The sequence below is a fragment of the Schistocerca nitens genome, chromosome 1 (assembly GCF_023898315.1).
Source record: "Schistocerca nitens isolate TAMUIC-IGC-003100 chromosome 1, iqSchNite1.1, whole genome shotgun sequence".
Classification (NCBI taxonomy): domain Eukaryota; kingdom Metazoa; phylum Arthropoda; class Insecta; order Orthoptera; family Acrididae; genus Schistocerca; species Schistocerca nitens.
This window is the reverse complement of record NC_064614.1, coordinates 201,417,588-201,435,354: the sequence shown is the minus strand read 5'-3', so window position 1 is coordinate 201,435,354 and position 17,767 is coordinate 201,417,588. Positions and strand designations below refer to the sequence as shown.

At 39.1% G+C, this 17,767-nt stretch overlaps 1 protein-coding gene across 1 annotated transcript in view; it reads left to right on the top strand.

Moving 5' to 3' along the window:
* Positions 1-17,767, top strand: part of LOC126236889 (DC-STAMP domain-containing protein 2) — a 291,191-nt gene that overhangs the window by 152,016 nt on the left and 121,408 nt on the right. Inside the window, exon 8 of the mRNA XM_049946567.1 lies at positions 9,072-9,225. Within this exon, the coding sequence (XP_049802524.1) occupies positions 9,072-9,225 (154 nt within the window). The remainder of the gene's footprint in view (positions 1-9,071; positions 9,226-17,767) is intronic.

Genomic DNA, 17,767 nt, shown 5'->3' with positions numbered 1-17,767 from the left:
AACAACTTTATTTTTTTGTGTTTTTTGTTTTTCTTTATTTTTTATTTTTATTTTTTTAATATTTTTGTCTTTTTTTTCTTAATTTATATCTAAAAATTCCTCTATGGAGTAGAAGGAGTTGTCATTCAGAAATTCTTTTAATTTCTTCTTAAATACTTGTTGGTTATCTGTCAGACTTTTGATACTATTTGGTAAGTGACCAAAGACTTTAGTGCCAGTATAATTCACCCCTTTCTGTGCCAAAGTTAGATTTAATCTTGAATAGTGAAGATCATCCTTTCTCCTAGTATTGTAGTTATGCACACTGCTATTACTTTTGAATTGGGTTTGGTTGTTAATAACAAATTTCATAAGAGAGTATATATACTGAGAAGCTACTGTGAATATCCCTAGATCCTTAAATAAATGTCTGCAGGATGATCTTGGGTGGACTCCAGCTATTATTCTGATTACACGCTTTTGTGCAATAAATACTTTATTCCTCAGTGATGAATTACCCCAAAATATGATGCCATATGAAAGCAATGAGTGAAAATAGGCGTAGTAAGCTAATTTACTAAGATGTTTATCACCAAAATTTGCAATGACCCTTATTGCATAAGTAGCTGAACTCAAACGTTTCAGCAGATCATCAATGTGTTTCTTCCAATTTAATCTCTCATCAATGGACACACCTAAAAATTTGGAATATTCTACCTTAGCTATATGCTTCTGATTAAGGTCTATATTTATTAATGGCGTCATACCATTCACTGTACGGAACTGTATGTACTGTGTCTTATCAAAATTCAGTGAGAGTCCGTTTACAAGGAACCACTTAGTAATTTTCTGAAAGACAGTATTGACAATTTCATCAGTTAATTCTTGTTTGTCAGGTGTGATTACTATACTTGTATCATCAGCAAAGAGAACTAACTTTGCCTCTTCATGAATATAGAATGGCAAGTCATTAATATATAATAAGAACAACAAAGGACCCAAGACTGACCCTTGTGGAACCCCATTCTTGATAGTTCCCCAGTTTGAGGAATGTGCTGATCTTTGCATGTTACGAGAACTACTTATTTCAACTTTCTGCACTCTTCCAGTTAGGTACGAATTAAACCATTTGTGCACTGTCCCACTCATGCCACAATACTTGAGCTTGTCTAGCAGAATTTCATGATTTACACAATCAAAAGCCTTTGAGAGATCACAAAAAATCCCAATGGGTGGTGTTCGGTTATTCAGATCATTCAAAATTTTACTGGTGAAAGCATATATGGCATTTTCTGTTGAAAAACCTTTCTGAAAACCAAACTGACATTTTGTTAGTACTTCATTTTTACAGATATGTGAAGCTACTCTTGAATACATTACTTTCTCAAAAATTTTGGATAAAGCTGTTAGAAGGGAGATTGGACGGTAATTGTTGACATCAGATCTATCCCCCTTTTTATGCAAAGGTATAACAATAGCATATTTCAGTCTATCAGGGAAAATGCCCTGTTCCAGAGAGCTATTACACAGGTGGCTGAGAATCTTACTTATCTGTTGAGAACAAGCTTTTAGTATTTTGCTGGAAATGCCATCAATTCCATGTGAGTTTTTGCTTTTAAGCAAGTTTATTATTTTCCTAATTTCAAAGGGAGAAGTGGGTGAGATTTCAATTGTATCAAATTGCATAGGTATGGCCTCTTCCATTAACAGCCTAGCATCTTCTAATGAACACCTGGATTCTACTATATCCACAACATTTAGAAAATGATTATTAAAAATATTTTCAACTTCTGACTTTTTGTTCGTAAAGTTTTCATTCAATTTGATGGTAATACTGTCTTCCTCTGCTCTTGGTTGACCTGTTTCTCTTTTAATAATATTCCAAATTGTTTTAATTTTATTATCAGAGTTGCTGATTTCAGACATGATACACATACTCCTGGATTTTTTAATAACTTTTCTTAATATAACACAGTAGTTTTTATAATTTTTGATAGTTTCTGGGTCACTACTCTTTCTTGCTGTCAGATACATTTCCCTTTTGCGGTTACAAGATATTTTTATACCCTTAGTAAGCCATGGTTTCTTACAAGGTTTCTTACGAGTATATTTAACTATTTTCTTGGGGAAGCAGTTTTCAAATGCATTTACAAAAATGTCAAGAAATAAATTATATTTTAAATTGGCATCAGGTTCACGGTACACCTCATCCCAGTCTAACTGCTGTAGGCTTTCCCTGAAATTTGCAATTGTTAAATCGTTGACTGAACGTACCACTTTGGAGGACTGTTTAGTATTGCTGAATGGAGCTATGTCATATATTGTAACTAGCTGTGCACCATGATCAGAAAGACCATTCTCAACAGGCTGAGCATTTATCTGGTTAAACTTATCTTGGTCTATAAAGAAGTTATCTATCAGTTAGCTGCTATCCTTTACCACCCGAGTAGGAAAATCAATAACGGGTGTCAAATTGAAAGAACCGAGTAATACTTCAAGGTCATTTTTCCTATTACCCTCTTTCAGAGAATCTACATTGAAGTCCCCACAAATAATAATTTGCTTCCCCCTGTCTGACAGATAGCACAACAAAGAGTCCAAATTTTTCAGAAATAGATGAAAATTTCCTGATGGGGACCTATATACAGTTACAATTATAAATGTGCCTTTATTTAATTTAAGCTCACAGGCACATGCTTCTATATGTTTCTCTACACAAAACTTTTTTGTTTCTATACTTTTTGCACAATGATAACTTTTGACATATATGGCAACTCCTCCTTTCTCCATATTTTCTCTCATTACATGTGCAGAGAGCTTATATCCACTTACATTTACCTTATCCATATCAGTAACAATGTGATGCTCAGACAGGCATAGTATATCTATTTCATTCTCAGCTTCTAAGTCTTCTAAACAAACCAGAAGCTCATCTACTTTATTCTTTAAACTCCCAATATTTTGATGAAATATACTTACATTATTTTTAATTATACCTTTATGAGAACCTTTCCTTATTCTAACATTTGCAGTACTCTCCTGTCTGAGTTTCTCATTGTGCTTAGGCCTAGTTCCTATACCAGTGGTCACACGGTGTTCAGAGAGGCAGATTATGTCAACTGGGTTGGGTGACTTTAATTCATCAATGCAATTACCTAGGACTGAGCTACAACTTGGTGGAAATAAAATTTCTGGTGATTGGTGAAAATTTATAATTGATAGCTGTGATTGGTGATCCAATGTGCTAGAATTGTGCTGTTTAATTTCTTTCCTAAACTGAAGATTTGTTTCAATCCTGACCTCTCGTAGAACTTGACATCTTTCTGTCTACAACAATTACCTATTTAACAATCAGAGTCAATTTGAAATGTAAGTGGATACTAATCTATAAGCTAGTACCATGGCAATACAGGTACTTTCTTTTAATATTGTTTTCAACTGTGCAGTAATCCTCTTTTCTCTGAAACAAGAAAAAGCCCATTTCTAAAAGACTCTAATGCAGGAAAATTGTACAACAGACTCAAACACAACTGCATAAAATATATGTGACTTAATATGGGTTTTGGCATAAATTAACACTATATCTTTCCATAACCCTTTGTAACTTATTCATTTGTCTCATAATTTTGGAACAGTTTCTATCTCTTAGGTCATAGATACAAAACCTAGTGTCTCTACCAACAGTTGGTGGTTGTGTGTGTGTGAGGTGTGCTTGCTTGTGTTTGTGAATTGTGTCTGTGTGTGTCTTTTACTGATGAAGGCTGTGGTCAAAAGCTTTATGTAAGTGTCTTTCAATTGTGGCTGTCTGCAACTTGATGTCTCTTCTTTACAGTAAGTGGCAGTCTGTCTTTTCCTTCATTGTTAAAATGTATTTTCATAGGGCATGTGACATTGTAATATTTTTTTTAAATTGTAATCTCTTCCTTTTTCATAAAAAGGATCATCCAAAAGTTAACAAGTACTGTTCAGCCCATGGGGGGTGGGGAATGCTTCTTTTTTCTAATTTATTTATGACTAGAGCAGTGAGGCTCACCCATCCTATAAATTAGCAGCCCATTTCGAGGTATGTAAAATATGAAGAAAGGAGGAGTTGTAATGTGCATAAAAATTAAAAAAATCAAGTTGAAATCTTTGTAGCTTCTGCTTAGATCAATAATTGGAAGTCTGTGCTTGCGGACTGCTGCTCATGGAAAAGTCATTTATAACTATTACTGTATATTAACCTTCACTGGGAAACTGATGAATATTCTGGCAAAAATTTGAGTCATTATTATGCCATATGCAAGGGCTGTTCAATAGAGAATGATCATAATTTTTTGGCAACATACCTTAACTCATCCTCATAATTTTGATGGTCCTTCTCGAAGTAGTCTCCCATGAATGCGATGCACTTGTCGCAGCATTTTTGCCAGTCTTCAAATACATGCTGGAAACCGTTTTTTGAGAGGTCCTTCAAAATCATCTCTGCAGCCTTCACCACTGCTTCTGATGATTGATAATGCTTCCCACAAAGGCGTTTCTTCATGTTAGGGAATAGAAAAAAGTCACATGGGACTAAATCCGGACTGTAGGGAGGGTGAGGGATGCACTTCACGTTCATTTTTACAAGATATTCAGCAACAACATTGGCAATATGTGGCCGCGCATTATCATGGTGCAGCATCCAGCTTGCTTCATGGAAATTTGGAATTCTGCACCTGACATTGACTTGCAATGTTTTCATGGCATACCTGTAGTATTGCCCAGTTACTGATGTGTGTGCAGGTACAACATGAGATGACCATAACTTTCCCAGCAGAAGCAAACACTTTTGCTTTTTTGGTGATGAAGGAGATTTCCACAATGAGCTTTGCTGTTTGCTCTCAGGAGCAAAATGATCTAGGCAAGTTTCATCAGCAGTGATTACATTTGAAAGAAACTCTGGATCTTCCTCCAACATTAACTTTAACTGCATGCAGACTTGCATGCTAATGTCCTTTTGTTCAGGAATCAACAGTCTTGGAACCCATCACACACAAACACATGCCATGTGTAATGTTTCTATCACCAACATGTGGGTTGCATCCAATAAAATGTTCAGAATTTCAGAAAGTGATCTTGAGGTGATTTGTTGGTCCTCTCTCACAATGACAGCAGCGGTGTTGACGTTTTCTTCAGTAAGAGCAGTAACTGGAGCACCGGGTTCACCTTCCTTTGCCGGCCACTGTGGCCGAGCAGTTCTAAGTGCTTCAGTCCAGAACCACGCGGCTGCTACAGTCGCAGGTTTAAATCCTGCCTTGGGCATGGATGTGTGTGATGTCCTTAGGTTAGTTAGGTTTAAGTAGTTCTAAGTCTAGGGGACTGATGACCTCAGATGTTAAGTCCCATAGTGCTTAGAGCCATATGAACCATTTGAACCACCTTCCTTTGAAATTGATTGTGTCCCATCTTTAAAACATTTTAAACCACCTTCGAGCTGTGCTGTAGGGGCAAAAGACTCGCCATAGGCCTCCTGTAACATTGTATTGGCCTCAACTGAAGATCTGTTGAGACAAAAGCAGAACTTCGAAGCCGCATATTGTTCCTTGCGTGTTACCTCCATTGCAGTGGTAGGCGATACTGAACATGTCTGACCTTGCCTGCCACTCACAGGTGGGAACAAGGAGTCACAACAAAGAAACTACTACAGCGTGTTTGTTGCACATTAAGCAAACAAAATACAATAAGATTAAATTTTAGCTTGAGCAATTATGAACATAAAACAAATTATGATCATTCTTTATTGAACTGCCCTTGTAGAAGGCAAGCGAAAGTAAATTCACACCACATTTTGAATATATTCATTTTGATTTTCCTCAACAGGGGGTGTTTTCATATCTACATCCATCTTTGACTAGATTTATGATTGGGAGGTGGTTATTCCATCATATTGTATACTTGATGGAGATTGTCTCTCTCATCTGGTTCTTTTCCAGTAGAAATCCTTGGGTAACAGAAGAAATATTGAATTTAATTGATGAAAGGAGAAAATATAAAAATGCAGTAAATGAAGCAGGCAAAAAGGAATACAAACGTCTCACAAATGAGATCGACAGGAAGTGCAAAATGGCTAAGCAGGGATGGATAGAGAACAAATGTAAGGATGGAGAGGCTTATCTCACTAGGGGTAAGATAGATACTGCCTACAGGAAAATTAAAGAGACCTTTGGAGAAAAGAGAGCCACTTGTATGAATATCAAGAGCTCGGATGGAAACCCAGTTCTAAGCAAAAAAGGGAAAGCAGAAAGGTGGAAGGAGTATATAGAGGGTCTATACAAGGATGATGTTCTTGAGGAGAATATTATGGAAATGGAAGAGGATGTAGATGAAGATGAAATGGGAGATATGATACTGCGTGAAGAGCTTGACAGAACACTGAAAGACCTGAGCCGCAACAAAGCTCCGGGAGTAGACAACATTCCATTAGAACTACTGACAGCCTTGGGAGAGCCAGTCCTGACAAAACTCTACCATCTGGTGAGCAAGATGTATGAGACAGGTGAAATACCCTCAGACTTCAAGAAGAATATAATAATTCCAATCCCAAAGAAAGCAGGTGCTGACAGATGTGAAAATTACCGAACTATCAGTTTAATAAGTCGCAGATGCAAAATACTAACGAGTATTGTCTACAGACGAATGGAAAAACTGGTAGAAGCTGACCTCTAGGAAGATCAGTTTGGATTCCGTAGAAATATTGGAACACGTGAGGCAGTACTGACCCTACGACTTATCTTAGAAGCTAGATTAAGGAAAGGCAAACCTACGTTCCTAGCATTTGTAGACTTAGAGAAAGCTTTTGACAATGTTGACTGGAATACTCTCTTTCAAATTCTGAAGGTGGCAGGGGTAAAATACAGGGAGTGAAAAGCTATTTACAATTTGTACAGAAACCAGATGGCAGTTATAAGAGTCGAGGGACAGCAAAGCGAAGCAGTGGTTGGGAAGGGAGTGAGACAGGGTTGTAGCCTCTCCCCGATGTTGTTCAATCTGTATATTGAGCAAGCAGTGAAGGAAACAAAAGAAAAATTCAGAGTAGGTATTAAAATCGATGGAGAAGAAATAAAAACTTTGAGGTTCGCTGATGACATTGTAATTCTGTCAGAGACAGCAAAGGACTTGGAAGAGCAGTTGAACGGAATGGATAGTGTCTTGAAAGGAGGATATAAGATGAACATCAACAAAAGCAAAACAAGGATAATGGAATGTAGTCAAATTAAGTTGGGTGATGCTGAGGGAATTAGTTTAGGAAATGAGACACTTAAAGTTGTAAAGGAGTTCTGCTATATGGGGAGCAAAATAACTGATGATGGTCAAAGTAGAGAGGATATAAAATGTAGACTGACAATGGCAAGGAAAGCATTTCTGAAGAAGAGAAATTTGTTAACATCGAGTATAGGTTTAAGTGTCAGGAAGTCGTTTCTGAAAGTATTTGTATGGAGTGTAGCCATGTATGGAAGTGAAACATGAACGATAAATAGTTTGGAGAAGAAGAGAATAGAAGCTTTCGAAGTGTGGTGCTACAGAAGAATGCTGAAGATTAGGTGGGTAGATCATATAACTAATGAGGAAGTATTGAATAGGATTGGGGAGAAGAAAAGATTGTGGCACAACTTAACTAGAAGAAGGGATCGGTTGGTAGGACATGTTCTGAGGCATCAAGGAATCACCAGTTTAGTATTGGAGGGCAGTGTGGAGGGTAAAAATTGTAGAGGGAGACCAAGAGATGAATACACTAAGCATATTCAGAAGGATGTAGGTTGCAGTAGGTACTGGGAGATGAAGAAGCTTGCACAGGTTAGAGTAGCACGGAGAGCTGCATCAAACCAGTCTCAGGACTGAAGACAACAACAACAACAACAACAACAATTTTATCAGCTTCTTCACTGCTAGGTCTAACACTTTTTCTCTTTCCGTTTGTAGCTGCCCTCAAAAGACTTGCAGAGTAGTTCTCCTTCACCTTAAGACTAGATCACAAAGCTGTCAAGATAAATCTGTAGCAATCAAGGGGCATTTGAATTTCAAATTGAAACTTCCTGGCAGCTTAAAACTGTGTGCCAGACTGAGACTTGAACTCAGGACCTTCGCTTTTCACGCGCAAATGCTCTACTGACCGAGCTGCCCAAGCACAACTCACAATCTGTCCTTGCAGCTTTACTTCTTCCAGTAGTTCATATCCTACCTTTCAAATATCACAGAAGCTCTCCTGTGAAACTTGCAAGACTAGCACTTCTGTAAGTAAGGATATTACAGGATATTGTGGAGACATGGCTTAGCTACATCCTGGCAGATGTTTTCAGAGTGAAATTTTCACTCTGCAGTGGAGTGCACTCTGATGTGAAACATCTTGGCAGTTTAAAACTGTGTGTCAGGCCAAGACTTAATAAAGCACTTGCTCATGAAAGACAACGGTCCTGAGTTTGAGTCGCACTCTCGGCACAATTTTAATCTGCCAGTAAGTTTTATTTCAGGGTAATTCCACTGCAGAGTGAGAATTTCATTCTATCAATTCAATTTATTTGAAATTTCTGCTGTCCGAGCTGCTTAGTATTTCAAATTTGTGACTCAAATTTTTAAAGGGAAATTTATACTGTTAAGAAATTTGTAATTGGATATTGATAGACAGAAAGCTCTACTGTACTGTGTACTGTGCTGTCTCTCTCTCTCACTCTCTCTCTCTCACTCTCTCACTCTCTCACTCACTCTCTCTCTCTCTCTCTCTCTCTCTCTCTCTCTCTCTCTCTCTCTCTCTCTCTCTCTCTCTCTCTCTTGGAACTGATGTATCCTACATCCACTATACTAATAAAGACTATAATTGACGAAAATGGACCAATAAATAATGAGGATAGTGATTTTATTAATTTTATGCTTGTTTTCTTGCACATTTTTTTTATTTTTGTCAAAGATTATATGTTTATTCTTTTGCCTTGCTGGAATGAAAAGTACCTTTAACTAATATCTGTTGAAATACTTTGTAGTTTGCAAATTTTTCTTTCTGCTTCTACATCTACATATTTTCCAGATGCAATAAAATATTTTGATCTAATTTATCCATGACTTTTTATTTCTTACAGAGCAGTGTATTACTGGAGGAAGTATATGACCAATGATAAATATGACAACCGGTATATAACAAAGCAATTCTACAAACTGGATGAGAACCGTTCTAGGTTAGGTCATGAAACCATACTTCCATTAAAAAATCGTGAAAAGAGGAAATACATTACGGTAACTTCTATAAAAATTAAATTTTACTACAATATAGTTTAAAGATTTCTTGTGTAGACAGTCACTTTCTGTGAATGTGATTGATCATTCTTTCAGTTTGTTGAGTTAAAGAAAAAGGGGATAATACTAATCAATGCAGAAATAGTTCCTACACTGCAACAATAATGTTATCCTCCATCTACACCTGTGAAGTCATAATGTGATGTAACAGGTAATTCCACCTCTGTATCGCCTTATCGCCTTCAGGTGAAAAATGTTTGTGTAAAAATGTTTATGTAGTTATCATGCAGAGAACTTTCCATTGTACACCTGTTGGCTTGCTGATTGTACAGAATTGGAGAAAAACACACGAGCAGAGAACATTACCTAGGTGTGACAGTGTCTTTACCTGCTGTAAAGGGGTCACTTATGGTTTGGCGTCATGGCTTGGCGTTGTTTTGGAAGGCAGCAAACAAGAGGTGCTGCCTTCAATGAGAACACCCATAAATAGCTGAACGAACCTGAAGAGAAATGTCATTCTCTTCTGTTCTGTTGCGAGATTTGAATCGGTGATGTTGTTCTGATAAATAATGGATCTGTTCAACAAACATTGTAATTGTTACGAGGTGCGGCTAGAAAAAAACCGGACTGATGCTGGAAAAAACATTTATTTACAATTATTTACAATTTCATGTTATCTCCTTCAATGTACTCTCCTCCTCGGTCTCTACACCGTTCCATACGAATTTTCCACTGTTCATAGCAATGCTGCAGATCATTTTCGGTAAGTCCATACATTACTTCCGTCGCTTTTTCTTTTACTGCTTCAACAGTCTCAAATCTAGTTCCTTTCAAAGCTGACTTGACTTTAGGGAAAAGAAAAAAGTCACAGGGGGCCAAATCAGGTGAGTAGGGTGGATGATCTAAGATGGGAATGTTGTGTTTTGCCAAAAACGTCTTCACTGACAACGCACTGTGAGCTGGGGCATTGTCTTGGTGAAGGATCCATGACTTTTTTCTCCACAAATCGTTCCGTTTTCTCCGTACTCGCTCATGTAGGGTGGCCAGGACGCTAATGTACTAATGCTGATTCACTGTTTGTCCCTCTGGTACCCAATCAATGTGCACATCCCTTTGATGTAAAAAAAAAACAATCATCATTGCCTTGAATTTCGATTTTGATATTCGTGCTTTTTTTTGTCGTGGAGAACCAGGAGTTTTCCAATGCATCGATTGGCATTTAGTTTCGGGATCGTAGGTAAAAAACCACGATTCATCGCAAGTAATAACATTTTCTAAGAAGGTGGGATCACTTTCAATGTTTTCCAGGATGTCAGAACAAATCATTCTTCGGCGTTCCTTCTGTTCAATTGTGAGACACTTTGGAACCATTTTTGAACACACTTTGTTCATGTTGAAACTTTCATGAAGAATCTGCCTAACACTTTCCTTGTCAACTCCTGTTAACTCAGACACTGCTCTGATTGTTAAACGGCGATATTGTCGAACAAGTTTACCGATTTTTTCAATGTTTGCATCAGTTTTTGCTGACAATGGTCTGCCAGTGCGAGTGTCATCACTGGTGTCTTCGCGGCCATCTTTAAATCGTTTAAACCACTCAAACACTTGTGTTCGCGATAAACAATCATCGCCGTACACTTGTTGTAACATTACAAACGTTTCACTTGCAGATTTTCCTAGTTTGAAACAAAATTTGATGTTAACATGCTGTTCTTTCTGTACACTCAACATTTTCCGAAGCACAGACAAAACGTCAACTACTTAAAACAGACGCCACGGGCAGACTGAGTGCAGGAGGCAGATGAAACTCGAGCAGTAGGTGGAGCGAGAGTCACGTGACAGGCCACGCGACTTTCAGCCTTATTGCATTCGTTTTACTGTTTCACCAGTACTAGTCCGGTTTTTTTCTAGCCACACCTCGTATATAAGAGCAACAAAATACAGAGAGAAGAAGCAGCTTCATCATCTTGTAGTACATTGATGTAGATGTGAGGTCTCTTAGAGCCCTCGACCCTCTGTAGCTGCAAAGGAAATCACATGGTACAGGGCATGGTATGCCGTAGCAAGTCCACAGCTTCAGGAGCATATGAGAAGGCAACTGTAAGAAAATAATCAGGGTAAAAGTTATCATGAAGAGCATCAGTGTGATACTTCATTAGTGAAGTAGTTGACTCTGTTACAACACATAATTTGATCCGTAACAGTTCAGTAGTCAAATCTTGGCCAGTGTACAAACCTGAAAGCTGGATGCTAACCTAGTAAATGTTCAATACACAAAATCAGGTATATTTGTATACCTGCTGCCATATAGTCTTGCCATACAACTTACATGTAACAGGAACTGAGAGTTACTTCTTATTCCATTTATAAGTCCCAACGTGGACACCAGAGTGAATGTGATTTCTCTCTGTTAATAGTCCTGCATTACAATTGTTTCATCAACAGCATTGATGTTAGCCAATTTCAGGTAAAAAAATAACATGCAAATTAAGAAAGGGGTGCTGCAACTTAACTCTATACAATGTGTGCAAGCTTTAGCTTTTCTTCAACATTTAATTTAATTGAATTTTGTTGAATTAATGTTCTTTCCAACTCATCCTATATTACCAGTTCTCACATACTTTCTTTCTCTTCTATAGCCCCCTCTGTGCTTCATTCTTTGTTCAAAATTCAGCACCGTTCCTCCCCCAAAAAAATCTCTCTCTCTCTCTCTCTCTCTCTGTCTCCTCTCCCTCCCCCCTCTTCCTCCCTCCCTCCCCCCCTCCCTTCCTCCCTGAATGAATTTCGGCCACATGCTGCTGCACCACCTAGGCTCTAGGCTTCCAAAGATAAGCAAACAGGGCACACCTCTAAGACCCATAGTGAGTGCAATAGGAGCGTCAACATACCACCTTGCAAAATAATTGTCATTAGTTTTGAGTCCATGTGGAAAATGTGAGCACAACATCAAGAACTCAGCTCAGTTTGCAGACAGGCTACAGAAACTCAGACTGGCCAGCTCAGATCTCATGGTCAGTTTCGACATTGTGCCGCTTTTCGCCGAAGTTCCACTCAAGGAGTCACTGGAACTTATGGAAAAGAAATTTGGGCCCTCATTCACCAAATTTTCAATTTTGTGCCTGTGTCCACATATTTTCTTTTTGGTGGACATTGCTATGAACAGACTGATGCCGTGACTATAGATAGTCCCCTGTCACCTGTGGTGGCTGATATGTACGTGGAAGACTTTGAGGACAAGGTGCTGGGTGCAGCACCATTAAAACCGACAGCCTTTTACAGATATGTTGATGATATGTTCATCATTTGGCCTCTTGGGAAAAATGAGATTCAAATTTTCTTGCACCACCTGAACTCTCTCCACAACCAAATTCAGTTCACCATGGAGATGGAGCAAAACTGTCAGCAGCCATTCTTGGATGTTCTGGTGTGGAGAAAGCCAGATGGAACCCTGAGACACAGTGTCTATTAGAAGAAAATCCACATTAACCAGTACTTTTATGCCTCTAGCTGTCACCACCCCTCACAAAGGGAGGAAGATATAAACATACTGGTCCACAGAGCTCATGTGATCTCCCACAAAGAAAGTCTAAAACCAAAACTGATCCATCTCAGGAAAAATGGCTGTAATGACTGCCAAATTCAACACATCTTCAAGTAAAAGACAACACCAAAGCCAACACCTGATGAAGATCAGCCGAAAAAGATAGCCCTAAATCCATTGAGGGCAACGTATCTGGAAAAGGTGGTAGAATTTTACAGTGACAGAATATCACATGTGTGTCCTACTGACTGGCAAAGACCAAATCCCTTTTAGGGATAGTAAAAGACAACTTCGTACTCTAGAAATATGGAGTGTATTACATACTATGCAAGTGCAGGAATGCACATGTTGGACAAACCATTCGCACATTTGAAGAAAGGTACATGGAACACAAATAGCACACTGACCTCCAGCAGACCACAAATTCAGCAATTGTTGAACACTGCCTTGAAACGAACCACAGAAGTTAATATGAAGACACAAGAATTCTGCACAAAACATCCCACTGTTGGGATAGTGTATACAAGGAGGCTATCAAAATCTGGGTACAAATCTCATCAACAAGGACAATGGATTTCAGCTTAGTCATGCATGAATCTCGACACTGAAAATTCTCCAGAAGGAGAGGAAATGGAACACAGAGCATTGTGAATGTGGAGTGCGACTGAGGACTTCCACTCAGCTCCCAAGCATGACCTATCCCCACCACAGTGGCTGGCACATCGTGCAGTACATACACGGGGTCAATGGAGGGAGGGAGTCGATTGGTATATACAGGGTGAACATTAATAAAACTGACAAACTGCAAGGATGGATTCCTAACTGGGAATGGAGGAAAAAAATTAATATGAACATGTGTCCAGAAATGCATCATTGGCACGGTAGATGGTGCTGATGAATTGCAGTACCTCTGACCAAGCCTGCCTGGCTAGCCACGCAGTCTAACACACTGCTTCCTGAGCAGAAAGGCATGCCAGTCCCCGGCACAAATCCGTCCCATGGATTAGTGTGGAGGGCCGGTGTGCCAGCCAGCCTGTGGATGGTTTTTAAGGCAGTTTTCCATCTGCCTCGGTGAATGCGGGCTAGTTCCCTCTATTCCACATCAGTTACACTATGTCGGCGATTGCTGCATAAACACTGTCTCTCCATGTACGTGTACACCATCATTACTCTACCACGCAAACATCTGGGGTTACACTCATCTGGTACAAGACGTTCCTGGGGGGGGGGGTTATGTTGTGGGGTGGCAGTAGGGTGGGTGGACTGCTGTGGCCTGCTGTGGGTTGTGAACCACTGAGGGCTACAGTGGGATGAAGCCTCTCCATCATTTCTAGGTCCCAGGTTTAACACACACACACACACACACACACACACACACACACACACACATACACCTGTCCAAGTGCCTATGTTCTTTGTGTGTTGCAGGCTATGTGATTGATGCAGCATACTCATGTTGGGAATAAGCCGAGATGGTGTAGTGTACAGTCAAGCAGATGGAAATGATCAAGAGGCAGCACAGCTATACAAAAACTAGTACCATCACAGACACCAACCACTTCACATAACATTTCAAACCCTTCTTAGGCTATTGTGTGATCATGGGTCCTTTCAGAAAGACAAATTTGCAGGGAGGCAGCAGACTTTGTGTACATCAAATTTGGAGGACCAGGTTCTACAGGATATTGAGACAAATCCTAGAACTTGCTCCAGGCAAGTGGCTGCCAACATAGTGTAAGCCGAAGTACGATTATGTGTATCCTGCATGACAATCACTACTTTCCCTACCACCTGCAATTTTGTGGAGGCTACTTTGAACGTCTGTTGTAACATGGATGCAGTGCAGCTCTTTACTGTGTTCTGGGATGATTTGTTGTCATTGAACACACACTGTCTATTTCTGGGCACATGTTCATAGGATCTTCCTTCCTCTATTTCCAGTCATTAATCCATCTCTGCAGTTTGTCAGCTTTATTAATGTTCACCTATACATTTTTCCTTCTGGTCCAGAATGTCAGTCAGCAGGAGTTACCTGATGATAATGGCAAGTTACACTGTCAAAAATTCATTCTGCAATGATCAATCAGTCTGGCTGCAGGCCCAAGAGACTTTAAAGTTTTTGTGTCATCCTTCTTTCTGTTCTACTATGCTCACTTGGTGAATGATGCACTTTGTGATTCCAAATCCTTGATCAAATTTATAGCTAACCCAGTGAGTGTTAATAGTGTGTTTCTGCCTTACTTGGACACCTCATCTGCCTGATTTGTATGTTAAGATTAACTGCATTCTGTGAAATAATATAAAAGGGCCATTTATCATCTCTGTGAAGACTGTGATGGAACCTCTTACCTCAATATGTTGCAGTTGTGGTTATTTCCACAACTAGCTGCTGATTTCATCTTAAAACAAGATAAGGCATCCCTTCATTGGAGCATCAATGTTTCATAAATGACAAACTTTCATATTGCTGGTTTGGGCAGTGGTGAAAATGATCTGGTTCTGTTTCGTGGTGCCCCACGTCACCTGACTGGTGCCCTGCGTCGCCTGACCTAACACCTTCTGATGGTTTCATTTAATAGTACTTTAAGGACTGTATGCACACTGCCCAATCATAAACATCTTTGAGAGTTTCTTTGCTTTCTCTAAAAGGGAGTTCTGGTGTTTTATCAGTAACTATGATGTTACTGTCATCAGCGAAGAGAACTTTTTCTCTGTGTCTTGTACTAAGTGGAAAGTTATTGCTATATATTAAGAACAGATTTAGACCCAATACACTACTCTGCAGAACAACCATGTTTATGTGTTTCTTGTCCAACAATTGTTTCACTAGAAATTTATCATGAGCAGATGTGTGCACTATCTCTATCTTCTGCACCCTGTTTTCCAGGTAAGACTACAACCACTTGTTTGTTACTTCTTTTAGACCAAGTCTCCTTTCTTCTTTAGAAGGACAATGGTATGTCCTCCAGGAAGGAAGTTCCAATCGAGCTCCTTGCGGGATGGAGGAGTGGTTATGTATGTAAAAAACAGTATTCCATTTGAGTCCATAGGCGTATTATGGCACTGCACTGAACAGATATTTGAATGTTGTGCAGGGGCAGTTGAATTTAGTGAAACTAAACTCCCTATTGCTGTTGTTTATAGGTCCCCTAACTCTGACTTCAGAGCATTTCTGCTCAAGCTAGAGAGGATTCTTGACTCACTTTGTAGGCAGTACCAGAAATTAGTTATATCTGGTGACTTCAATGTAAATTTTTTGTATGATGGCGCAAGAAAAAGGATGTTGGTAGATCTCATAAATTCATATGATCTGATGAAGACTATGTTTTCTCCCACGAGGGTGCAGGGGAACAATAGCACAGCCATAGACAATATTTTTATTCATTCTTCATTATTGGATGGGCATTCTGTTAGTAAAAGTGTGAATGGCCTTTCAGACCATGATGCACAAATTTTAACAGTAAAAGGTTTTAGTACTCAAACAAAATCACATTTAATTACAGACTATGTAGGAAAGTTAATCCAACAGCAATAGATAGCTTTTTAAAACTTGTCAAGGAACAAGAGTGGCAGGATGTTTATAGTGCCGATAACATAGATGATAAATACAACGCTTTCCATAACACATTTCTCATGCTCTTTGAGAGTTGCTTTCCATTAGAACATTCTAAACAGGGTACTAGCAGTAATGGGCAGCCCGGGTGGCTGAGACCGAGTGAGGTGGCGCAGTGGTTAGACACTGGACTCGCATTCGGGAGGACGACGGTTCAATCCCGCGTCCGGCCATCCTGATTTAGGTTTTCCGTGATTTCCCTAAATCGCTCCAGGCAAATGCCGGGATGGTTCCTTTCAAAGGGCACAGCCGACTTCCTTCCCCATTCTTCCCTAATCTGATGAGACCAATGACCTCGCTGTCTGGTCTCCTTCCCCAAAACAACCAACCGGGTGGCTGACTAGTGGGATAAGGATATCATGTAGAACAAAGTGGGGATTATATCAAAATGTTATAAGTACTCACAATCAAGCTACAGTAGCCCATTACAAACAGTATTGTAAGGTGCTTAAAAATGTTAATAGGAAGGCAAAGAGTATGTGGTATGCAAATAGAATAGCTAATTCACAGGATAAAATTAAAACCATATGGTCAGTTGTGAAGGAAGTGTCTGGTCAGCAGCACAAGGTCGACGATATAAAGTCAGTTTGCAGTAAAAATATTTCTGTTACCGATAAATCAGATATATGTACAGTATTTAACAATCATTTTCTGAGCATTGCTGGTGAATTAAATAAAATTTAATTTCTACAGAAAATCATATAACTTTCTTGGCAAATGCCTTTCCGAGGTTGATGTCTGCAATAGTCCTCTGTGATACAGACAAGAGGGAGATTGAGTCAATAAGCCAAGTGGTTCTAGGCACTTCAGTCTGTAACCACGCAACTGCTACAGTCACGGGTTCAAATCCTGCCTCAGGCATGGATGTGTGTGATGTCCTTAGGTTAGTTAGGTTTAAGTAGTTCTAAGTTCTAGGCGACTGATGACCTCATCTGTTAAGTCCCATAGTGTTCAGAGCCACATGAACCATTTTTTGAGTCAATAATTAAATCACTGAAGACTAAGGACTCTCAAGGTTATGATGGAGTGTTCGGCAGAATTTTAAAGTACTGTACTGCACATGTTAGCCCTGTATTTAGCCATATTTGTAATGTTTCCTTTAGGAATGGTCAGTTTCCTGAGTGATTAAAGTACTCAGTAGTAAAACCACTTTATAGAAAGGGAGAAAGGGATAATGTAGATAATTTTAGACATACTTCTATGCCATTCAGTGTTTGCAAAAGTTATTGAAAAGGCTGTTTACGTAAGGATAATTGATCATTTTATATCATACGATTTGCTATCAAATGTACATTTCGGCTTTAGAAGTAGTTTAACAACTGAAAATGCTATATTCTCTTTTCTCTGTGAGGTACTGGAAGGGCTAAACAAAAAGTTTCGAATGTTTG